Here is a 26,065-nt window from a genome sequence, read left to right on the forward strand (position 1 = left end):
TCTAGAAACCCATAGAAACTACTCAATATCTAGCCAAGTTTGTAGTCTATGATTAGATATGGTTACTACCTACAAAATACACACAATTGGCCTAAGAAACTAGCAATATTGAGAAAGTTATACTTGCTACTCTAAAATGTATCGTGTTCTTCAACAATCAAAAAATTCAACCATCATCATATACTATGCTATATAGCATATTAGGTCCCCCAAAACTCAAGGAAGATTAGCTTTATGTTATACATTACACTTACACAATCAAAATTGAATTTGGATATCAAGAAAGCCACCAAAAAAATCATAAAAGTGCTAATTTTGGCCAAAAAACAGGATTATGCAATTCTTGTAAATTGGTCATAACTTTCAATTTTAACACTTAGCTCTCCCTACAAGCATCAAAACATGTTGAGAACTATGAAGGCCTAATTTTTAGCCATCTAAACCTCACAAACATGAAATTTAGAGTGGTATAATTGCCAAAATTTGAAAAAAAAGCCAAAAACATGACCCGTTTTTTCACACAGTTTAGGTTCAAAAATGTTGTGCAAGAGTAAGGTTAATGGTGAGATCGATACTCTAAAAAAAATGCTAAGTTTTTTTCAGCTCATAAGGCAACTTTGTGGATATATAGCACCTAGAAATTCATTTTCATACTCTTCAAATAATTCAAGCAAAATGGTCACTTAACAGGACACAAAAGTGTCCAAGGACATAAAAGTGTCCTATTACCATTCTAGTGTTAAAAAAATTTCTGTCACTCACGGTTTTGAGTTGGTCGTTTCGCTCGCTTTTTCCGGTTGTTTTTCTGCTTCACTTTGCACAGTTTGCTCGGTTTGCGGTGTTTCCTCCGTGTGCAATACACTCTCCACATTGCTTTTCTGCTTTTTTTGCCTTTTTTCCGGCTCTTTCTGGCACTTTCGACGACATTCTTTTTATTTTTCTTAATTTTTTATGAAATTTTGAAATTATAAACTTTTAAGTAATTTTATGCTTTTTTGGGAAGGTTTTGATTTTTTAGGATTTTTTTGTGAATTTTAGAATTTTTTCATGAATTTTGGAATTTTTGAAGGTTTTATGAATTTTTATGGTTTATTAGGTTCTTTCCAATAAGTTTTTGATTTTTTAATGATTTTTCCGTGACTTTTTGAATTTTTTATGTTTTTTTAATGCTTTATCTGTGAGTGTTTTTTTTCTTATGATTTTTTTATGATTTTCCCGTGACTTTTTGAATTTTTACAGTTTTTGTGTTTTATCTGTGTAACTTTTTGATTTTTTATGGGTTTTTAGGAGATTTTGTTTTTTAATTCTATGGATTTTTTATGTTTTTCTTTTTTTTGTGAATTTTTTAATCCCTTTTATTGATTTTTTATGAGTTTTCTATTTTTTATACTTTTAATGTGATTTTTCTATGAGTTTTTTTTCTCTACAAATTTTTAAACTCTTTTTTTTCTTAATGAGTTTTCTAAAAGGTTTTTATTTTTTATGAATTTCTTAATGAGGTTTTTCTATATTTTTAATTTTTATGATTTTTTAAACTCTTTTTTATTGTTTTTAAATTTTGATATTTTTAATTGTGTTATTCTTTTTTTAGTTTTTAAGATTTTTGTATTTTTAATGATTAAATCACATAATGTAAAATAAATAAGAAATTACCTACACTTACCTGGTGGGCACGAGAGCGAGCGTGACAGGTGGGCTGACGTGCTGCAGTACGCAGAGAGAGAGGCAGCTGAGCTGAGGACAGAAAGCCAAGTCGGCAGGCCTGAGCGACGGGCAGTGAGCGTTCAATGCGAGGCGGGTAGTGGTCAACGAGAGAGGGGGAGACAGAGAATTAGACCGCCTGAGTGGCGCTGACAGAGGGGTGTGGGCGTGTGTGTGTGTGTGAGAGAGAGAGTGTGGGTGAGTGTGTGTTAGTGAAAACAACAATGGTGTACGCGTGGGCAGGGTGTGTGTGTGTGTATGTAAGTCAAGAGAGGGGGTTCGCGTGTGCAGGCAGGGGGCTTGTCAACGGGCAGTAGAGAGAGGAGAGAGTACGAGAGTAGAGAGAGAGTGAGAGGCACGCGGGCGTGCAGCGCCAGCTGGGCAGAGTCTAAGAAGGCGTGTGTGTGAGTGCGCACCGCACGCTCGGCAGTGGGCACACAACATATAGGAAGCTATCCCGCGAGACATTAAAGATCTATCCGACAAGGAGAGAGAGAAGGGGAGAGAGAGAGAGAGAGAGAGAGAGAGGTAGAGAGAGAGTTTAGAGAGAGAGAGAATGAGAGAGAGAGAGAGTGTGTGTGTGTGTGTGTGTGCGTGTGCGTGATGAGAGAGAGACGAGCGCGGACGAAAGCAGAGGAAGAAAACGAAGAAGTTATTCTAGCCTAGTAGGAAACTATCCCAAGAGACCGTAAAGATCTATCCGCAGAGGGATTTTATGCGCCGCAAGGCACGGGCATCAAGTTCGAAACCAAGCTTTTTTATTGTTGTTTTTTTTCATCTTCAAATTTCCAAAAATGCCAAAAATAGACCGAAAATTAGCCAAAACGCTAAAAATTGCCAGAAAATCCCAAAAATCATAAAACAAATCCAAAAAATTCTTGAAAATTTTCAAAAACCTTAGAAAATCATCATTATTTACAACGAAACATTTTCGACACGCAAAAGCACAACAAAAATAGAAGATTTTACCGAAAATACAATTTACGACACAATCATCAACCCGGCCCGCGGAAATAGCAAAAAGCTCAAAATTTGGCGAATAAAAGTCCAAATGCGCTCGAAATCAAGCCAAAAATACACATTCAAACAACTCGTAAAGATTGCAAAATATCAAATATTTATGGAATTAAGCGCATATTAATGAAAAAATTAGCAAAAAATTATCCAAAAAAATACCCAAAAATTTTCTGAATATTCTCCACACATAGGGGAATAGTGCAGCCAAATAAAATCACAAAAATCTCATCAATTCAATTGCCAAACAATTTCATCAATAAAATCAAGACAAGGCAATTAAACCGGTAAAATTTGTGGCAAAATTTGACGCAATTGAAATGTGTAAATCTCTGTTTTGAGCTAAAAAATGCAGCAATTAACCATTACACACATCAATCATGCAATCAAAATTGAATCAATCATGCAAATTAAACACTTTTTTAGGCACACACACTAATAAAATTGGCAGTTTTTACCAATCTTTTGGTGCGCACACAAAAGGGTTAATCTTGTCGAAATTGCAATGTGACTTTACAAATCATTAGTTAGACATGAGCACAACACAAATCAATCATCACGATTTAAAAATCATTAAGCACACATTAATTTTTAGGTGCACAAACATGGGCAAAATAGTGCACACACACCTAAAATTAGGCATACACACACTCAATTAAAATGCACACACACTTGCAATTGACCATCCAAGCATGCAATTAACTCAATTAGGCACCCAACTAGCAACACACGTTCACCAATTAGCAATTGAAACTTATCAAGTTCATGCACCACCAAATCTTAAAAATTTCGGCATTGTGACGGCATGAAAACGAACAATCGAAAAATTTTCAATCCAACATAGCATCAACATTGCATTGCATCAACATAGCATCAACATTACATTGCATTATGGTGGGATCTCTACACAATTCTACACATCCTTAGATTCTAGTGAGGTTGAGAATACCACGTTGCTTACCTTTCCATTGAAGATCAATTGAATGGTCGAATGCTCCAATCCTTCATAGCAAATTAGTAAGTTAGCAAAAAATAGTGAAATTAGCAAGGGGTTAGTGTGAAATTAGAGTGTGTAACACACATTTGGCAAGATGCGGTGACACATTAGGGAATTATGAACACATTGCTTCATGCACACACATCCAAAATTCACAAAAACATAAACATATAAGTGAAATTAGTGAGGGAACGCATTTGATCATGCCACAATTACACTAGCGTAGGTCATCGTCCTCGGCAACGGCGCCAAATGTTGGGGGTCCCATCGTTACAATAGCTCCAATGACCAACAAAATTATCAATCCAGAGGGATGAGATACCGGCTAGGGCATGGAAACACTCACACGGTTAGTGAGCTAATTATGGCAGCACGAATGGTTAACTCTATGAGGTGAGCTTCTCGGCCTATGGAGGAGCTAAGCCACAATGAAGGGCAATCTCCACATCCACTTCTCTTTACCTCTAATCAACCCAATCACACACACTAACGATTGCAAGACGCACACAACACTAATCCTATCATGCAACACACTAATCGCAAGCACACACACATAGATCTATTGAGCACCACACTCGAGTCAAACCTACATGCACACACAAGCAAGAGAGGGCAATCACACAAGATTAGAGAGGGATTAATCACTAATTAGTTAAGATCTAGCTAATCTAAGCATCATAGGCAATCATAAGAAGCATGAGAGAGGCATAGTGAAAGCGAATTAAGCATTGATTAGTGTTAACCAAGTCACATGAGCAAGGAGAAGCTCAAGGACTCCATAGCCACACACCTCAAGAGCTCTCACCAAAGAGTGATCTCAACAAATGAGCTTGAGAACCCTAATTTCTTTTACATGCTACCTTATATACCTAAGGTAAAAATATTCAATGTCCAGGTGCCCAAAGCATTTAGGGCTCCTCCGCTTACTGAATCTGCAACCTAGACACACTAACTGACGTGTTCTTTAAGCTTGGAACTCCCATTGAGCCCGTAACACATTAAAATATTACAATGGCTTGAATGGGGAAAATGTGTAACTCCAATCTTTACTGCTTCTTTGTATTCATCATCGATGTGCATCCGTACGCCTTAGGTCTTTAGCAGCTCCTCTTAAGTGAAGTTGACTCAATTAACATTGAAGTTGACTCAGTTAACATATTGCCATGGAGAAGATAACCATCCTGCAAGGTGAATGGCTCCTCTTCTTCCCCAAATCAAGGACTGACATTATATCTTTGAAGTCAAGGTCAATAGCATACTCATCTATCATGGAAGATAGATCATTGTGAGTTTCTATAGACACCACATTGACTTTTGATCGTCGTGAAACTGCATCAACCACTTGATTGTGCTTACCAGCAATGTGAGCAATATGAAAATAAAATTGCAAAATAAAATTTTCCCACCTCATTTGTTAATAGGAAAGCTTGGTTTGCATCGTGAAGTACTTGAGACTTTGGTGGTCTGTTCGTAAAATGAATGGAGTCCCCAATAAATAGTGCTTCCATGTGTCTAGGACATATAGAACAGCTAAAAGCTCTTTCTCATAAATGACCAAGACCTGTTCATCCGTATTGAGCCTTCGACTCTCATATGCTATGGCATGCCCTTCTTGAAGCAAGACTGCTCCAAGGCAATCACCACAAGCATCACATTGGACCTCAAATGGCTTTGAGAGATCCGAAAGCATGAGGACTAGTTGAGAGGTAAGCTTCTCTTTGAGGGTGTCAAAAGCTTTTTGCTCCTTAGCAGTCCATGAATACTTAACGTTCTTCTTTGTTAAGTCATGTAATGGTCCTGCTATTTGAGAAAAAAATTTGATGAAGCGTCTATAGTATGCAAACATATCAATAAAGCTTCTTAGCTCATGTAGATTCCTTGGATTAGGCCATGCTTTTATTACCTCTAACTTTGATGGATCCATACGGATACCATCTTGAGAGATAATATGACCTAAGTATTGAATCTCTTGAAGGAAAAAATCGCTTTTTGTCGTTGAGAAAAAGCTTGTTCTCCCTCAATGCTTGAAAAATCACTTGGAGATGTTGCTTGTGTTCCTCCAAGGACTTGGAGTAGATGATGATATCATCAAAGAACACTCTAGTGAACTTGCGGGAGGGTCTAAATATTTTCTCCATCAAACGATTGAATGTGGCTGGGGCATTGTTCAATCCAGAAGGCAAGATTAGATATTCATAAAGACCAAACGTTGTACGAAACGTGGCTTTTAGGAAATCTTCATCCACTAATCCTTATTTGATGGTAGCCACTTTTAAGGTGAATCGCCTTGTAGCTTATCAAACAGATCTTCTATCTGAGGCACAGGAAATCTTCTATCTTCTATCTGAGGCACAGGAAATCTGTTTTTGATAGTGATATGGTTTAGTGCTCGATAGTCCGATATGTACCATCTTTCTTTTGCACTAAAAGGATTGGAGAACAAAAGAGAGAGGAGCTACGCTTCACCATCCCTTTGTCTACCAATTCTTGTACTTGCCTCATGATCCTCTTGTTGAGCTTGGAAAACTCGATAAGGAGGCTTCTTAGGCGGTGAGCTTCTTGGTAGGAGCTCAATTCGATGGTCATCATCCCCACGTTTTGGAGGTAAGTCCATATGGATATCATCGATGAACACATCTTGGAATCCATTTAGAAAATTACACAAGTCTAAGGCTCTTCTTGATTCCTACCAGTTTCATTTGATAAACCATTAGCGTCATTAGTGGATTCTTGGACAAAAATCATGTATGCAGAAATCGAGCTTTTCATTGACTTATCAAAAGCTGGTGAATTTACAAGTGGTATAGTATGACCAGACTCATTAGCATCTATATACATGTTCTTTCCCCTGTAGGTGAAGTAGATTCTTCTTTCAGGGAACTTCATGTTGGCAGCCATGCGATCAAACCATGGCACCCCTAGGATCGCATCCCGGGGAGGTCACCTAATAAAAATGTAACCTATCACGTGAGTTCAACAGAAGGGTATTTAAAGTTCTTGAAACTTACAGAAATATATATACAGAAGGGAATTATTTTTTCAAATTTGAAAAAACCTTACAGATTTTAAAAGAAAAGGGTACATCATATTCTTAACAAAATTCACAGAGAAGGGGTTTTACAAACATGTCTTGAACGCACGTGATATGGTAGTTTTACACATAGTGAACCCCCCGGGGATAGCATTCTCATGTTGGAGAGGAGAGATGAAAAAGTCTTCTTTGTCGGCATAGCTTTGGACATGAAGCCTCACTTCCCAATCAAGGGAGTAACGAAGGCTTGTTGTCCCTTGAAAGTTGTGTCAACCGTTACAATATCTCCCATCTCGAAAGCTTGAATGCCCAACTTGGTGGCCAACTCCGTTGATATGAAGTTGTGAGTAGAGACAGGGTCAAACATGATGAAAGCATCATGCTCCCTTACCTTTCCCCAAGCATAGGAGAGAGATGATCCTTTGCAATGAGCATCCTCTTTTAGAGCTTTGATGGTAGAAGCCCTAGGAGTCTCATTGCGAGCATTTTTCTTGGGGCCAGAACAATAGCCATCTCCTTGCTCCCCACACTTAAAACACTTATGGTCCTTGCAAAAAGCTTCAAGATCTTCATGAGAGAGTTTGTTTTTACCTTTGTAAGCGCCCTTCTCCTTGGACCTATTGTTGTTGTTGTAGGAAGTACCTTGGGAAGAATTTTGGGCATTGGTTTTCCCCTTTGCATCATTTTTGTCTTTGTTTTCCACGGTTTGACATTCTGTTTAGCCCCTTGTTGGAAATTGATGCGGGAGACAACCATGGTGTGGTGGATTACTTCGATGATAGAACCAGGCCGTTGGGAGTCGACATACTTGGCCATTTCTTCAAGTAATCCCGCACAAAATTGTTGCTTTTTCTCGACAAAGTCTATCTTCTGGAAGATAGTAGCCTTGAGATGTAAATCCCAAAACTTGTCCACATATTTGTGAATAGACTCATGTAGGAGAAGCTTCAAACTGCACCATTCGGTAAGTACTTTTTCCTTTGCATCGCTTGTAAGGAATTGCTTCATGATGAAAACTCGTAGAGTTTTCCATGTCTTTGGGGCTTCACCATTGCCACGAAGGCTAGCCCACCATTCACGAGACAATTTCTGGAAGTGCATAGCTACATGGCGTAGCTTGCAGGACTCCGTGAAGCCCTCGTCTCCAAAGGCCGCATCAAATTGTTGGATGAAGGCCAATACTTTGTCGATGGCACCAAAGGTGCCATCATAGGTGAGAAAAGAGATACTCTTTTCTCCCTCTTTCAACTTCCTTAGCTTTTGTGATGTTCACCATGCAAGGTATGATTTGCGATGTCCTCCCCTCTTGTATTCTCTAGGAGAATAGCCATAGCTTTCGTCGGGAGAGGAGGAAGTTGAAGAATAAAGAGAAGAGGGTGACCTCTTTCTTGACCTTTCTTTCTTTGTTTTCTCTCTTCCCTTTCGGAGTGACAAGGAGAAGGACTGTGTGTTGACCGTTTCCTCATGGGAGGAGTTGGCGGTCGTCTAGACCGCCGTTTTTGTGGAGCCACATCTTCAGAGGAACTTGGAGTTTCATTAATTTCTTGTTCTTTGGATTCCTCCTCTCATATAGGAGAGAGTCTTCTTTTGCAGGTCTCATCAAGAGGCCTCCTAAGCTCTCTCTCCTCTTGGAGAGGAAGGGAAATCCCATAAGCACGAAGTTGTTAACTTCGGCTTGCAAAGTAGGGTTGCCCGTAGCTTGATGCAACCTAGTAACAACATAATTGATAAACATGGGGACATCATCATTAGCACCTTAATGTGCAAAATCAAAGTTATCAATGTTTATTCTACTCTCTTGGTTATTGTCAGCCATGCTAATTATACTTATGTCTTTACTTAGTGTATTCTGTGGAAACTCAAAACCTTAGTTGCTACTCCTCTTAGCCTTTGAAAATAAGCACTTAAGTATCTACACCCACGGCTCGAATTGGTTAATTATAGAGAGAATGGGATGGGTATAACATAGCAAAATTGCCGAGGGATAGCTCCTTTTGGACTTCTTATGCCTCAATAATGGTAAAGCCGTAGGCAAGTCTAAAAAGACCCCATTATTAAGACCAAAGCACTTTGATAGCATAGAGGGTGAACTTAATTGATGGTAGCAACATGAACATAGTACTTAATTAACTTGGCATGAACAATACTTTTGCAAGAGAGAGGGTATTAGAGAACATGACAATAGTTGAGGGCCCGATTTACTTGGAGCCGGTCCCCCCTCCAAAAGGCGTTTGTATTATAGATTCTCCCATCAAGAGAGATTTGTTTCAATACAATCTTTGTGTTCTTTGTGACCTTGGTGATGCTATGAAGATGGAAAGCTTCATGCATCACGAGCTTAACATAAACTTTGCAAAAATCATTAACAATCCCAAGCTTTAGTCTCAAGGCCTCAAACACCTTCGAAGGTGGAGAGAGCTAGCGGGGAATGAGGGTACGGAAGAGGAAGAAGAATCATCCATAGGAGAAAGAAATAGTTCCTCACTTATCATCACTCTTCTTGCTTAGCATAGCATAATAGCATAGTAATGAAGATGAAGAAGATGTCAAGCTTAAGCATTGAAGCATGGCTCTTGGTTGGATTTGCATTCCATAGCCCAAAGTGTTGGTGTAGGCTCTCCACTTCTCAACAAGCTTGGAGAAGGAGATGGAGCTCTTGCACTTTACACTCCACACAATGAGAGAATGTGTGTGTGTGTGTGTGTGTGTGTGTGTGTGTGTGTGGAAGAGTATACCCCCCTCTCATCCTTGGTCCACACCTCTCTCTCTCTCTCTCTCTCTCTCTCTCTCTCTCTCTCTCTCTCTCTCTCTCTCTCGCGTATTGTTCTATTATTTCAGTTGGACATGGAGTGGACATGTGTCCTCTTTTTGATCTTTGAGAGAAAGAATATAATTATTTATTTTCATGTATCTAAATTCTCATTGGACCCCTTTAAAACCTATCCAGTAGCATTCAAACACATCATGAGGGCCACATGTGGAGGATCATTTGAACATGTGTCTTTTATGCTTATTAAGTCATTTGGTTGAACTGAATACTTCACAGATTTAGTCAATCAAGCATGGAAACGTTGATGCCTCTAGAGAGTTATCTTTAAATTGAATACTTCAACAACTTTAGTCTTTTAAGCATGTGAGAAACACTTCAAGCTTTTGGGTAAGGTTCCCACTAACACTTACCAAGCCAACAAGCACCTCATGCTTGGGTAGGATTCCCACCTCAAGGTTAGCCCTAGCTTGCCTAAGGTCAAAGGACTTTTGAACACTAACTTTTGGAGGTCTTTAATGAAGCTAACCCTACGGTCTTTAAGCTCCATTAGGTAGCATTGCTCTTTAACATACCATCTCTCATTTGGACCCCTTTTAACCTTGGCCCCGTGTTGAGAAAGATCCGTAAGCACATGTCTATATTCTAACCCTTGTTCTCGTTTATTCTCCCACATTAAATGATCAGTTTAATATGAGAAAATTATTTGGGTTGGTTAGATATTAGATTTTATGACAAGCCATTGACTCATGTACTCTATACTCTCATTAAGGTGAACACTCATTCAAGTAATGATTCTAGTTGTACACTTGTCTAATCTAAATAATACAATTCTTGTTCCAGTTGTCGTTTCCTATGTCTTTCATATTTCTAGTTCTGTCTTTCAGTATACTGAAGTCTAATCTGATGTCTTAGCCTGAACTGAACTAACTCTATTTGCGGACCTGGAATAGCTGTCTGAACACATTCAACTCATTCCAGGGAGGATAACCAAACACTACTTGAATCCCCCTACACAACAATAAAAATATTGTGGAGAGAGCACTCCAATAAATAGTGAGGAGAGAGTTGAAGTCTACTATTTGAGGGCGGTGTCTAGGGACATTTCCACCTCAAGTCTCTCAAAAGATTGATGGTAACCCTACCTCACATCTCACCCACACCTCATGCAACAACCTACATAGGTAGCTCACATCTTGCGAATAGCAAACATTACATATTTTTTAAATTTGAATATGCATAAAGTCGGCATTATTGACAAATAGGCATTGTCCATGACACTTGCCTTCACAGAGAAAAACTAACTTGTTTTTATGTTTGATGGTTTTAGGTAATAGATGTTGCCTCTACTTCATGGTGCACTTGTACATTTCCATGTATTTGTCAAAAACAAAAGGATACCATGATGCCTTGACATGATTGTAGCTTCTAAGATCTATTAGAAATGCAAAAATGGTAGCTTTGGCTCAAAAATAGCTTTGTATTCTAAAATCCCCACCCCTACTTTCTACCAGACTATCTATGTTAAACATGTGGTGCTTATAATGCTCTGTCAAGGTTCTAAAGCAATCTACTCTCTCTCTCTCTCTCTCTCTCTCTCTCTCTCTCTCTCTCTCTCTCACACACACACACACACACACACACACACACACCAACCCTCGTGTATAAGTGACACGGGGTCACACTCAAGGGATTGACGACGGGGCACGTGATCGGCGGGGTGCAAGCACCAAGGATTTGAGACATTGGATCTCCATAGTAGGGGGGGTCATGGTTTTACATTCGCGGAGACACATTGTATGCAGCAATACGTGCTAGGTGGGTTGGCTAGAGCATTGCACTGTTGAGTGGGAGGTCGGGGTTCAAGGGCCACCCTCAACGCGATGGAGCCCTAGTTTTTTATTTGCATGAATTCAATCAACAGCAGATTGAACGCAAGGAGTTGATTCCTTCACAGGACCCCGTGCCACTTATGGTCAACGCACACCAACCATCTAGTAGATTCTTGATGCCATGGCCTCCCCTCTGAACTAATTGACACGGACCTCCCCATTAGGGATCAATGGTCCATGTCAAAAGGTGCTCATCAACGTCATTGGATCGTGGTTGTGCACAGTTGTGATCACATCGTGATCATCACATGATGTGATCGCATTGTGATTTTGTTATAATCAAAATGTGATCACCATGTGAGCTAGGCATAGGATGTGATCCGAATGTAACTTTGTTATAATCAAAATGTGATCACCATGTGAGCTAGGCATATATAGGATGTAATCCGAATGTGATCCTCACGTGCTCTAGATATATCAATAGAAACATCAAAATCCAACATATTCTTTATATGTTTTATTTATGCAATCCCTTTGGACTCACGACAAATAGCTTAATGGTAAGGCATTGGAATCAAAATCCAACATATTCTGTACATGTTTCATTTATGCATTCCTTTTCGACTTGCGACAAATAGCATAATTGTAAGACATTGGAATCAAAGAGCTCGAACTGGTAAAGTTAGAACCGTAGTGTCTCACCCGGGTGGCGTTTTGTTCTTTCCAAGGCCAAAAAGATTCATTAGAATCATAAATTGTTTTCCTTGCCCATCGGACGGCTCTCAATGCACCCTACATGCCCACCGTTGATCCGGATGGCCCGCCATGCCAAGCCTGTGCAGTTTAAGATGCAGTATACCTATACAGGGGGCAAAAGGCTTTGGCGTTTTGCGAGTGTGGTGTAGATGATGCAGTTGAATGCCCTCGGTGTATCCGTATCCATTCATTGTGAAGAAAACTATGCAGTAAAGCAGGCAGGCGAGAGGCCAGAATATATAACAAAGCCGTTTTCAAAAAAGACCACGGGATGGAGGCGATGGAGCCCGAGCCCAGCAGAAGCTATGACGTCCTGCTGCAAAGCAAGCTAGGGCTGAAGGACTTCGAGTGGACCGAAAATGAGTGGCCGACATTGGGCTACATGGACTTCTCGCCAACGCACGATCTGCCCGTGTTTAGCCTAGCGGCCGCTGTGGAAGATGGGATGATGATGGAGCCGCCATTAGAACTGTGCGAGGCTTTGGTGGAAGCGGCGCAGCGATGGGGGTTCTTCCAGGTGAGCGAGCACGGGGTGCCTTTGGATCTTCTGGTGCGCACCAGGCAGGCGTGTGTGCACTTCTTTGATGAGGTGCCGCCCCAGCAGAAGCAGAAGGGTGGCCGCCAACTGGGCTTGCCGCTGGGCTACTCTGCCAGCAACCCCGACTATGGCGTCAACCTGCCGTGGACCGAGATCCTGCAACTGCAACAATCTCCTGACAAGATCCACTTGTTCGCCGAGCGCGTCTGGGGCCCCTCTCACTCCCTCCATTCTTCCTTGGCGTAAGTAATGTCTCTTCCCTTGCTTCTCTGTTCACTCAATGCAATGCATGCATTGGATCAATGGGTGCCCAAATGCAACACTTTATGTACACTCATCGCTTGTATATGTTCACTGCTCATACTCATCTCTTGTATGTGTATAATGTGTTCACCTTTCTTCAGTTTTTGTTGGAAATGGTTGGCATGGGTTTTCTCTATTATCCAAGTATCGTAGGTTGTTTAGCCCATGCCTCTCTAGATTACAACATATCCAATCAAAGTCCGTGGATGAACAGTAGTCTCTCGCTTTTTTATCGACTCTTAGGATTTCTTTCTAAGCTGTTCAAAGCCTCATCTCCAATCTTCAAGGGTTGAGATCATATAGGGAGGCTTTGGTTTTAATCTTGCACAACGTTTTTGATAACATAAGTTCTTAGGAGAGCATGTGAATATTTGTTAGTATCTATGCAAAACTTGTATACATGATCCAACACTTCATATATAGAGCAATAGCTAATATTCACGTTCTATGCTAAGTACTTGCCTAATTGCATTTCGCTATAGAGTTATAACATACTTATCTCATCTTTCACTTATTTACCCACTTTTTTATGACAGTTTCCTACATATATTGACTTCTCTTATGTATTGATGTAGGGAGACACTAATACAATATACACAAGCCTTGGAGAGGCTAGGCATGGCGATTTTGCAAATGTTTGCAATAGGGCTGGGGCTAGAGAAAGAGCATTTCAGTAAACATTTCACCGAAGGTGACACCACCCTCATTCGAGTGAATAGGTACCCACCATGCCCAAATCCACGTAAAATATTGGGTCTTGGTCAGCACACAGACCCTCAAAGTCTTACGCTTCTTCTGCAAGACGAGGTGGGGGGCTTACAAGTGCTCATGGATGATCTTTGGGTAGCAGTAAAGCCTCGTCCCGATTGCTTTGTGGTTAATGTCGGAGACACTCTTGAGGTGAGCACTTCATACTTAACCGAGGTCACTTTTATCTATGATAAAATGCATAAATTGAGGTTGGAGAGACATGCAAATGAATTATCTCATCTTTCCGTTTAGGCTCCACAAGCTTGCCCCTAGTTACTACGTGTGTGAAATCACTCGAATCTTGTAGATATTATAACGAGAGTGAATGAGCGATCCAACGACTCTTGCAATAGGATCATTATTTATGAAAGGTGGCCAGGTGCCTTTGAAATAATTCTTGCCCAAGGGGATAGCTCCCTTGTCTTTTTGTTGACTCCACATGGATTAATAGACTAAGCACCACATTAATAGAGATCAAAATTGGCCAACAAAATGCAATAAGTCTTATTATAACGTGCTAATCCAAAATCTAACAATCCCTCTTTGGAAAAAGAAACAAGAGTATGAGAAGAAACCATGAAATCTTACCATGTTCAAACCTCACAAAAACCCACTAACGAAGTGTCTACATGAGCTCCATCAGCTTCTAGAACTTGGAGAGAGAAGCTATCTTACCAAGGACATGGGAGATTGGAATGAGCTGGATCGCTTTGACAACTTTCTAAAGTTAGACATTAGATGACTAAATGATAGACTTCATAAGACAACTGGAATTAAAAGATTATAAATAATAGAATCAAATAAGATCTAGGATTAAAACATGTTAAATGACAGAATCAAATGACAATGGGAATGCATAGACTTTAGATGACTAGATGACAACTGAAAATGTATTCATGTTGAGATAGTGATTCAAAGTACAAGAGTTCAGAGAATAGAATTTTGGAATGGTTAATCTGAAAAGTACAACTGGTACAAAGCTTAGTAATGAGTGCTCCTAAGCTCTATAAACGACAAGTAGAAGATGCAAATTTAGTGGTCCCAAAAATAGGATTAATGGGTCCTATTTATAAGTGTTCGGGTTGGCCTCTGATTGGTCAGCACAGTCGTACAATTTGGCAGTAACTCCATCCAGTAACTTGAAGTCTTCTTCTAGATAAAACCCGTACAAGGGTTGGTTCCCACCTTCTACATCCTCCTTCGCTTTCTCGAATTTTGTCACATATAAAAATTCTTCAAATGTCATCTTTTGCGCTTTCGCTTTGGTTTATTTGGAGCCTTCGTTACTCCGGGTTTTTTGACTATCTAAACCGGTTGTCCAATAGTTATGGCCACCCTCTGAGTCTGCGAACTGTTGGAGGGTGTATTTTCCTTCATGATTATCCTTTGCATAGTCTCTTGCTTCAGTTGCTCCCTTCTTTCTGTTTGCATCTCCATCTCACAAAGTGTTAAGTAGTGCTAGGTCTTTTGTGTCTTCATTATACAAAGTCTTCTTGCCCTTTGCCACTCTTGTCCTGGCTAGCTTGTGGTAGATGGATGCAATTTGGATCCACCTAGTTGGGTGGGTGTGCTGATTGGCTTTGGTCCAGATCCCAAAGATCACTTAATAAAACATTTCTCTGGATTGTGGCTCTCTGCATTGACTTTGCTAGCTAGTTCCTTTTCAGGAATCTTCAATGCTTTGACGGAGATTTGTACTAGCTCATTTGTGTATTTTACTTGGGTAGTCACTATATCTAAACTCTATATATCGCGTGTGTTCAAGGACTATTTATAAAATCATTTAGCTATGAATTTTTCATAAATAAAAGGGATCCTTTTTTAATTCAATTTGTATTTTTTTCAATATCATTTTTTTAGCACCCTTTTGTATGTGAAAATGTCACAAAAGATATATATATAATTTCTACTTTTAAATCCACGTTATAGGCATTCTTTATTGTAGTGGTCCTCTCTCTCTCTCTCTCCCCCCCCCCCCCCCCCCCCCCCCCCTGCCAATATGTTTTAGTAGCTGATTGATCTGAAATTTTCATTGCCTCATCATACCTCTGAAGTTCATGAGGTCATCTTTCAACTCTGACAATGTATCTTTTTTTCAGTGTTATTGAGCACTGAACTCTATGCCACCCATAAGGCACTGCTTTGCTCATATCATTCTTTGATCTGATCTACTATTTGAATGTACCTCATTTTGTTTGTAGTTCATTAAATATCGAGTATAGAGCTGGATAGAACCTAGGTAGTTCATCCTTTATGTTCATGGTAGTTCATAGCCTTCCATTATTTTGCTATTCTCTTACCACCGAAAATAGCATCTCATACCTCTCCAAATTTTGAACAAGCATCGTCATCTTGGAGATAAGTTTGGATCAATAGGTACTTTTCTTTCTCTAACTTCTTACTCAGACTGAGACATTGATTAGAAAAGACAAAGTTATAGTGTGATTTTTTTCTCCACCTATACCACTTTCCTTTGTTCTTGCACATAAAGACCATCTTCAGACATAAAGACCATCTTCAACTGAGTAGGATCAGTTTAGTCTAGGGTTTGTGGTGTGCTTGGCTTTCAAGTGTTTGATCTGATCAGTTTTCTGGCATTTGTTTATGTGACTGTTGGGATTGGTCAAGTGTATGATCAACCTAACCAACTCCTTGGCTCTCATCTAGAGCATCTGTCTGATCATCATCTTTCCTGGAATTTGGATCTACCTATGTAGTGTCATCCCAGTTATCCTCCTCCTCATCTTCTTCATCCTAGCTGGCCTTGAGATTCTCCAAAAGTGCTTGATTGGCTAAGGTGCTTGTATATTTGGTGGCCTTATCTTCAAGATCCTCTTTCATATTTTCAACTAGACTTTGGAGGTTTGCCAGATTCAGGGTTAGGTTTCCATCAGAATATATGACATCTACTAGGGACTGCTAGATGTACTTATCCATTATTGATTGTTTAAATACATTGTTGGTCTCGTGTAAAGTTTCTATGGCCGCTTTCTTCTAATCTAGCATAGATTGGTGCTCTTCAGCTCTTTGTCGAGAGAACCCATTTTTCAGTATTGAGATTGAAATTGGTAATCTTCAGTTCTTCAATGTGCCACTATTACAGGAAAGGCACCATGTGCCAACGGAAAAGAACAAATGAGATAAACTTTCAAGTACTTCAATAAAACCGAATTGAAAGAGATACATGACACATGAGATGCGGAGTGGTGGAGTTCCAGCCTAAGAGAGCATTGGTTCCAAACGATGGCACCCCTTTCGGTATTTCTTTATATTGCTTCAACTCATTACAACTATTGGGACTCTTTCTTTGCTACCGCTCATGCAAGAATGCCAGAGAAGAGACCCCCAACCCGTATTTAAAGGCACGTGGCCATTCAAAAGCAGTACATGAAAATCCACAAGTCTAAAAGCATCTGATCTCCCAAAAGCTAGCACTTAAGGGACTCTTCGTACAATACGCCATGTCACCAAGTATCAACATGATTCACAAAAACGTGCCACATTAGCAGCTAATTCACAAAAATCTATACAGCACGCCACATCAGCAAGTCAACGTAAAATATTGACTCATCCGTACAATAACGCCACATCATAATGTGAATATGATGGGTCCTTTGTTTGATGTGTGTGACTTTGCTTTATTTAATTTGTGTCCCATGGGACAAGGTCCCAAAAGTTGGAAAGACTTTCAAATATCTTGGCCCACTCCGCGAGGATTTGTAAGTTGGTAAGAACTTTATCTTCTTCTACTTCTGCTAGGGTTTGGGCCCCTCGACCAAGATCTGCATGTTGGTTAGGGTTAGAGGCTTGGGGGACTCTAACCCTCCGGGTCTTTAATGGTTTGATATGTGAGCATTTCGTGACATCTCCCTTAAAAGAAGAATCATATGGGATTACAGTATATCTGCAAAACAACTCAAGTTAGTTAAAAAATATCCAAGGGTCATTCTCTTTTCTCATTCCATATTAAAGCTCTTGCTTTTCCAATGTAGCAAAAGTGGTCATCACACCCAAACTTACGCTGATCTATAAAATGGGTGTCTCAATGCACTCAAGTTACATACCCAAGAAATCTCACCCAATTAGGTATATGCAGTTGTTGGCACATCACAATGCAACACAAATGCTCACATATGCATGTTACAAGACATAAACAAACAGCACCGATAAGCACTCCTCCGAGACAGACGGTCTTAGGCATGAACCTACTCAACAACTACCTCCCCACTCCCCTGCAAATAACCCAAAAAGGTCCAGGCCATGAGCTTAGAGAATTGATAAAACCAAATGCTCCCCAAATCGCAGCTTGCACTGCTTGAAGATTTCGATCATACAACTAAACGCTTCTCCGACACACGGTCTGCATTGTTCAAAGGTTTTTTAGCATACAACAAAACACTCCTTAAACACCTGATCTGCATTGTTTCGAGGTTTTAGACAGTATCAAACATGAATTCTTCTCTTTAGTACTCCTCTCAGGAGCAATTCACAGATGATTGAAACTAGTATTAAAACGAGAGTCAAACAATCCTCAAATCGGCACCAAAACAAGTTTAAAACAGATACAATCCTCAAATCGGCACCAAAACAAGTTTAAAACAGATGCAATTCATTTCAAACAAATTTAAACTATACTTTCTCAAGCAAAGTTTCAAAAGTATCTAAATAAAAAGAAATTAGAAAATTTATATGGGTCATGTTCCTAAAAAATTCTCCAATTGGAATAGACAATCAAGAGATTCTATTGAGGATGCCATGAAAGTATGTCGCGAAGCTTATCAAGAAGAAACTGCATATACTCTGCCAAATCCATGAACACCATTGTGATATGTCTGTTCTTAGTAGGACCGGTATGCTTTCCAAAAAGCAAGAACTAGAGCCCTGATACCACTATAATGGGAGGGGCACCACATGCCAACCAAAAAGAATAGACAAGGCAAACTTTTACAAGATGCATAGTGGTGGGAGTTCCACCCCAACATAGCATGGCCCCGGATGATGGCACCCCTTTCGGTATTTCTTATATTGCTTCAACTCAGTAAAACTTCTAGGGCTCTTGCTTTGCTTTCGCTCGTGCAAGAATGCTAGAGAAGTGACCCCGAGCATGTATTTAAAGGCCCTCCATTCAAAAGTAGTACATGAAAAGCCAAAAGCTCAAAAACATCTGATCTCCCAAAAGCTAGCAATGAAGGGGTTGCGTGCACAATCTGCCATGTCACCAGCAAACCTGCCACTTCAACAACATAATTCTTGGAAATTATGTACGCCAGGTCACGCTAGCAAGGAAACATAAACTCTAGACTCAATTGTACAATAGTGTCACATCATAATCTGAATATGTTGGGTCCTTTGTGTGTATGTATGTGACTTTGATTTATTTGATTTGGGCCCCATCAAACGACGTCCCATAAGTTGGAAGGACTTTTAAATATCTTGGCCCACACGGTGAGGATTTATAAGTTGCTCGATCGAGATCTACAAGTTGGTTAAGGTTAGGCTTGGGATGCCCTCACTCGTCGAGTCTTCAGTGGCTTGATACGTTGCTGCACGCATTTTGAGAACCTCGTTTTTTGTAAATTTGTATATATGGACATAGCACCCGATGTCAAAAGCGTTTGTGGGATTTTTTTTTGTGGTCTTTCTGGATTTCTTTAGCAAGCACATGTACATACACCGCAAATTGCTAGTGTAGCATCAATTAGAGAGTTTTTTGAAGTGAGACTTGTATATAACTAAAACTCATGTAAAAACTTTAAGAATTTTAGCCAAAGATCACAAATTTGCAGGTTTAAGCTTATTGTGCGTCCTTGATGGTTTTTGTTGCAGTTTTTGCCCTCGCCTTGTCTTCTTTACGTGTAATCGTATGGAGACAGCTCTCTGTTCGCATCAATTTTGCATGTAGCTGTTGGGGTATAGGCGCCTGTGCCTTGCCCGGCCACCCAGAGTCTGGGCGCCCACTGACTTGTATACCTTATACATAGCATAAGTGTATAGGGGGTTGCTCACTCTTTGAGTCTCCCCACCCATATCTGTGTGTTGTGTGTCTCCTTTGCTCTCTCACTCTCCGTCTGTGGTGCTCCCCGATCCCCTTCAATTGGTATCAGAGCTATGGTGACCGCGGAGAGCACGACGGCTTTGAGAGCTTCGAGGCGATAGCTCGCTCGCTCTCGACGGTGGAGTTCGATCGCGGAGTTTCACGGAGAGCGATTTTAGCTTGAGGAGCATTGTCTTTGGAGCTTAGGAGCTTGGTGTGGTCAAGCTTGGTCGAGGAGGCGGTTGCGGCTTCCTTGGTGAGAGGAGCTTTTGAGCTCAGTGGAGCTCGTTAGAGAAGTGCTCGGCGGAGGAGAGCTTGACATTCGAGTGCTTAGATGTTGTTGTGGCAGAGCTCTTGCGTTGGAGCTTGCATTGAGAGGACATTGCATCACGCAGAGTGGAGCAGGAGCAGGTTCAAGACTGTGTGCAGCTCGTTTTTGCCATTTTCGGGCTCTAAAACGCAGTTTTTTGCGTAGCTCCGTCATACAGAGTCAGATCTACATGATCCAGGAGTCTAGGTCAGGGTTTTGGCACGCTTTGGACGCGATGGTGATGTCTATTTGCTGAAATTATGTTTTGAATTACAGCAGCAACCAACAAATTCATAAGTGTACACAGGTTTTTGGATATGCATTTGTCCAGAGAGCCACTCATGCGAGAGTGAGCTATGTTGCCATGGTCTTGGTGGTTTATGTATGCCATATATGGATTTGTGTATTTGTTTATGGCTGAGATTATTTGAGATTTGGCTCAATTTATAGAAGAAACTCTGTTGGATTTTATCCAGGTTCTCGCCATAGCTTCTACGTATCCGTAGGTTGCTCTTTGACAGTTTAGTGGTTGAGTTTACTCCCACTTTGACAGGTGATTTTCAGTCATCATTTGGTTGGAGTTTGGAGTCACTTGTGTATGCCCTTGTGTGCCGTATTTCGCATTGCGCATAGCGACAGATCTTGCAAGGTTTTGCGAAATGTTGCTATAGTTATCTGGCAGACATTTGGTCATCGATTGAAAGGTATTTTGGCAGCAATCATCACTCACATGTATGTCATTTGAGGTGCCGTTGAGTGGTACTCCGGCAAGAGCGGGTATGCTCATATGTATGACTTTGTGAGGTGATTCCGGTCGAGTTTATTCCCGGATTGGCCATTGTGGCATATATTATTGTCTCTTTGAGGTTTACTGTTGAGATTTTGCTCCAGTTACAAAGGAGACTCTGCCAAAATTTTGTCAAATATTTATGCGCGATTAAGTCATATTGACTTGTGGTTATTGGTGCAACTTTGCATCAGATTTTACAGCCATATTTGCAGACTTTTGTTGATGCGATTCGAGCCAGTTTAGGGCTGATTTGGTTGACATTTGCTACTCATTGTTGGTTGCTCTTTTGCGAGCATTATGGCTGATTTTTCATTTGACTTCCAGTGTTATGGTCTGACACAGTTTGATGGTGCAGATTTTGTTGCTTGGAAGGAGCATATGCTTGTTGCATTGGCGAAGCCCAAGTCTATGCGTGATGATGATTGGCAGGATCTTGATGAGTTAGCAATGTCTACGATTTGTTTGCATCTGGTTGAGTCTGTTTACTGGCAGGTCTCGAGGGAGATTACAACTCATGCTTTATGGCAGAGTTTACATGCTATGTACGCGACATCCATGTCTACAGGGGAGTCTAGTCCTACTTCTATGTCCATGGGAGAGATTGATCCCACACGCAAGTCTCGACGGCATAGAGACTTGACATGTTGGCATTGTGGACATAGAGGGCACATTAGGCGTCGATGTTTCAGGCGTTTGAGACAACGGAGGCGACAGATGCATGATGCAGATTTGGGCATGACAGATGCTAGTGAGATCAGTACGGTGGTTACTGAGTATGATTATGACGGTGATGTCACATTTACATCTAGCTTGTCTTCAGACGATCTTATGTCTACGGATTGCATATTGGATTGCACATTGTCTTCACATTGGTTACTAGATTCAGATGCTACATTCCATGTCACGTCGCATCGTGAGTGGTTTAGCACGTTTTCTAGTGGGAGACTTGGTTGTGTGCACATGGCTGATGGTGTTGTGTATGACATTGAGGGTGCAGGAGACGTATGTTTGTCCTTGCCCAGTGGTATGAGATTTACCATGCGTCATGTGCGTTATGTGCCAGATCTGAGACGGGATTTGATCTCAATCAGACAGTTACGGGATAGTGGATGTCGGGTATCGCTGCTTGAGCGATCTTTTGTGTTGCATTTGGGTTCGCTAGTGATTGCGAGAGGTGCCAGAAGGGGTACAGGTTACCCATTACATGTGGATCACGAGAGAGACGGTGTTGTCTCTGTGATCATGCAGCCAGGAAGAGAGCGAGAGAGCAGGCGAGTCTCTTTTGCTCATGGGTTGCAGGGTACTTTGCATGGAGTGCAGAGTAGTGAGCTCGTTGTGCACACAGTTGGGGCACGACTTGAGCAGTCACACAGAGAGGTGACAGAGTCAGACATGCATGCTTTGCTAGTGACTGAGCAAAGCAGAGAGTCAGTTGTGCGAGATAGTTCTATGCAGGATAGACAGGTAGAGCGGTCTTGCTCTAGTGAGTCACGACAGGAGGACGTTGTGCAAGAGTCTATGCATACGGAGTTAGAGCATGAGAGCTCTAGTGAGTCACAGTAGATTGAGTGGTCATGTTTGCAGTGGATGATTGCAAAGGAGGCTGAGACGTCAGCGTTTATGCAATCATTCCTTTCTATGCTCGAAAGTGAGCATGGGGATATAGTTGTGCAGGATATGTCTTCCAGCAGACACCTAGAGCAGCTGGTTTGCTCTGAGGTTGCACGACAAGTTGATGCGTCTTTTGCGGACAGTCAGGAGATGCATGTGGCTGACACGCCTTGTCAGTCAGAGATGCCTATTGCCAGGGATATATATGTTGATGCATGCTCCGTAGAGCTAGCAGGGCCCGCTAGCATTGCATCGGCATTCGGTGGTCTCATGTATGAGATGTTGATCTTGAGACCGGATATCACAGCTGTAGTGGGAGCATTTGCAGTTGGGGTTGTCAGTCGTTTGTTGACTGATGATGGCATAGTGCACAAGGGAGATATGCAGGTATTGCGTACATACTTGCAGTACGTGTGCGGTACGTCTGGTGGTGTATGGACATACACGGGAGCAGGGCAGCCGGATGCACATTATCACAGCCAGCCAGTGGGCATCGGTTGAGAGCGGTTTTCTCTCGCCTTTTGTAGTCTTTAGACTGATTCTCTTGCTTAAAGGCACAGTCGCCTTTAAGTGGGAGGTTGTTGGGGTATAGGCGCCTGTGCCTTGCCCTGCCGCCCAGAGTCTGGGCGCCCACTGACTTGTATACCTTATACATAGCATAAGTGTATAGGGGGCTGCTCACTCTTTGAGTCTCCCCACCCATATCTGTGTGTCGTGTGTCTCCTTCTCTCTCTCACTCTCCGTCTGTGGTGCTCCCCGATCCCCTTCAGTAGCAGCATTCCATCTTTAGCTTTATCACCATTCATTTTTCAAGATTTATTCTAAGCTGTAAAGTGACCCAATTGGAGTTGTGCTTTTCAAGCTACGACTAGTTCTCTGTAGGATTATGTTTATGGTAGCCTAGTGGCAAATTGTGTGCAGATAAATTGGGAGGGCATGTATCTATGAAATGTGGATTTGATATTGAAATTGTGGGTTTGTGATGTTAAATTGTGAATGGAGAGACCCTTGTCTTTATATGCGTTGGTTGGCGTGTGCTATAAATCCGTGCTTTGATAGGGTTTTGCTCCTATGTGCTATGGTCCTTTGGGTGGGCGTGTGCTTGTAAATTCCCAAGGGAGCATAGGCATTTTGGTTGGGGTTTACTAAGAGTGGTTTTGGTATACTTTTTGGTGTTGGGGTTGAAGTTTTAACACTCTTGGGCAATAAAGCTATAGAGGCGTCTCACTTTTCCTTTTGCCCAACAACGTCAGCAAAATGTAACAGTCGCTCCAATTCTTTAATGATTTTCCTCTATTTTTTGTTTGCTCCTTCCTCGTATATTAGAATCTCTTTGAGCTGAGGACTTTAGACCCCCACTTGTTTGCATTCAAGGTTTCTTGTTCCAGTTTTTTGCCTTAGCAAGTCAATATCACAACTCTATATGTTGGCGTGAGCTTCCATCATTTGGCCCACAATATTGACAATTGTATTCAATTCTGTCAAGATTGTGGCTATGAAGCCACTTGTAATGGTACCCACATATGTTGTCGTAGTCTCATATCTGACTACAAGAATATTTCATGACATAGCCATTCGACATGTGATATCAATGATCAAATCCCCCACCAATTGTTGCTTCTGTAAGGCTTGGAGTCTGTTTAGAAGGCATTGAATCACTATTGTAGACATTATGGTTGCTTGTGTCATATTGGTGGTTGCATGTCTAGATGTTTTTAGAATCTGGTTAGTGTGAATTGGACTTGTAAATCATTTTTTGTTTTTGGAATGGTACCCGATAGTGGTTTGTTTTGTGATGCCCCACCTACCAGTTCCATTTTCTCTTTTGTCTTCTTCTCCACTGATTTATTTGTTTTGGTGCTCATATTAGTTCGAGGTTTTTTTTGTTAATCCCCGTTTCTTAGAAGGTCTCTTAGATGCCTCTGCTTTGTCCTTGTCCTCGTTGTGTTTCATGGTCATTGGTATTGACTATCCAAACTGCCCTTCTAGTCCTGTTAGTAGGGCCAGTGTCTCGTCTTTTGGTTTCTTTGGTTTCAGAGCCAGACGTTTGAGATTTCTTGGCTCACAAGTCATCTAATAGAAAAACTGCCATTTGTACTAGGCCTTGAGAAGGTCTTGGCTCTTCACTTTGGCAGTCACTTCAATTAATTGGACACTTGTTGTCCACTTCTCTGGCAAGTAACATGTTGAATAACTTCTCAAATAAATTTGTTGGGTTGTTTTTCAAGCTTGGGGCTTCGACTAAAAATTTATATGTTGCCTAATGTTCCACAACTGATACTAGTAAGCCTTGTCCACATGATTCTCATTTCAGGTGTTTCATCTAGAACTCTGTTGATCTCATCCGGATGTGCAAGTTCTAGTTTTCTAATCATATGATAATTTGAAAATGTGTGCAATTATAGCCACAATCAATTGAATTTGTCTATCTTTAGTATTGCAAGAAATCATATACGTCATGCTCACATCGTGCCACTTTGGATTTAGTTCCTTATTATTCATTATCTAAAACAATTCAGCATCTATTGGCTATCTCTTAAGGATGTCAATGAGATACATTCTTCACTTTTAGACAGGTACACCATAGTGAGTCTTGCCAAGCTTATGAAAAATCTTAAAATAAGGAACATCATCCCATCTTATTAATCTTCCTTGGATGACAACCTTATTAATCAAATAAAGCAAACCTTGACGATCAACATAAAAGTAAAAGAGTTTCCCCTACAAATAACGCTTGAACTTTGTAGCACTAAAAACCATTCTCAATGTCTCCCTTTCAGTGGTGGTTGAATACCCTTGCTCTGCTTTACGGAGTCTTCAACTACCAAAATATACTAGATGATCAATTTGGCAATCTAGTTGAGCTAAAACAACACCCATCACCATGTTAGAAGCATCAACATGCACATGAAAGATAACATCCTAGTTTGAGTGGTGAAGCACTAGTTTTGTGCTAATAGTTGCCTTTAGGTTTTGAAAAGTTGCTTCACATACAAGGGACCATACAAATTTTAACTTCTTTCTAAGTCAATTCATATAGTGGAAGCGCCTTAGCTGTGAACATATGAATGAATGTTTGATAAAAATTAATGTATCCTAGAATAGTGCAGCATGTTAACACTTCAGATCTTGTCTTCGGCCATCTCGATACCATTTTTAAATACAACGTGTTGTAGTAGCTGTCCCTTCTAGACTCGGAATATTGAGTTGAAGGGATTCAAACATATCCTCTTCTCTTTGCATCTTTCAAATGCCATCTCCAGAAACAAGAGATGCATGTCTTTATACGTGAAGATTGTGAAGCTATCCATAAAATTCTCCAAAAACTTGTGCAAGAACTCGCTAAAGATCTCTATCATACACCTATGAAAGGTTGTTGGAGCATTACATAGACTAAATGGTATTACCATATACATAAATTCTCACCATTTAGTAATAAATATTGTTTTACTTCATCTTTAGGTGTTATCTTCAACTTATACCCAATATACCCATTTAGAAAGTTGTACAAGCAGTAAAGATGAGTCTTTGATTGTATGAGCGTTGAGTTTCCTGTAATCAACACATACCCTGATTTTTCCATTGAATTTCTTCTTTGAAACTACCACAATTAGGAACAACCAGTCACTGC

General features: G+C 40.7%; 1 protein-coding gene across 1 annotated transcript in view; it reads left to right on the forward strand.

The window, feature by feature from the left end:
* Nucleotides 1-12,105: 12,105 nt before the first annotated feature.
* The window catches only part of LOC147438311 (gibberellin 20 oxidase 1-D-like), a 56,116-nt gene continuing 42,156 nt past the window's right edge, over nt 12,106-26,065 (forward strand). Inside the window, exons 1-2 of the mRNA XM_086486735.1 lie at nt 12,106-12,878; nt 13,515-13,839. Of these exons, the coding sequence (XP_086342861.1) occupies nt 12,370-12,878; nt 13,515-13,839 (834 nt within the window). The 5' untranslated portion in view covers nt 12,106-12,369. The remainder of the gene's footprint in view (nt 12,879-13,514; nt 13,840-26,065) is intronic.

The sequence above is a fragment of the Adiantum capillus-veneris genome, chromosome 17 (assembly GCF_014529385.1).
Source record: "Adiantum capillus-veneris isolate H3 chromosome 17, ASM1452938v2, whole genome shotgun sequence".
NCBI lineage: Eukaryota > Viridiplantae > Streptophyta > Polypodiopsida > Polypodiales > Pteridaceae > Adiantum > Adiantum capillus-veneris.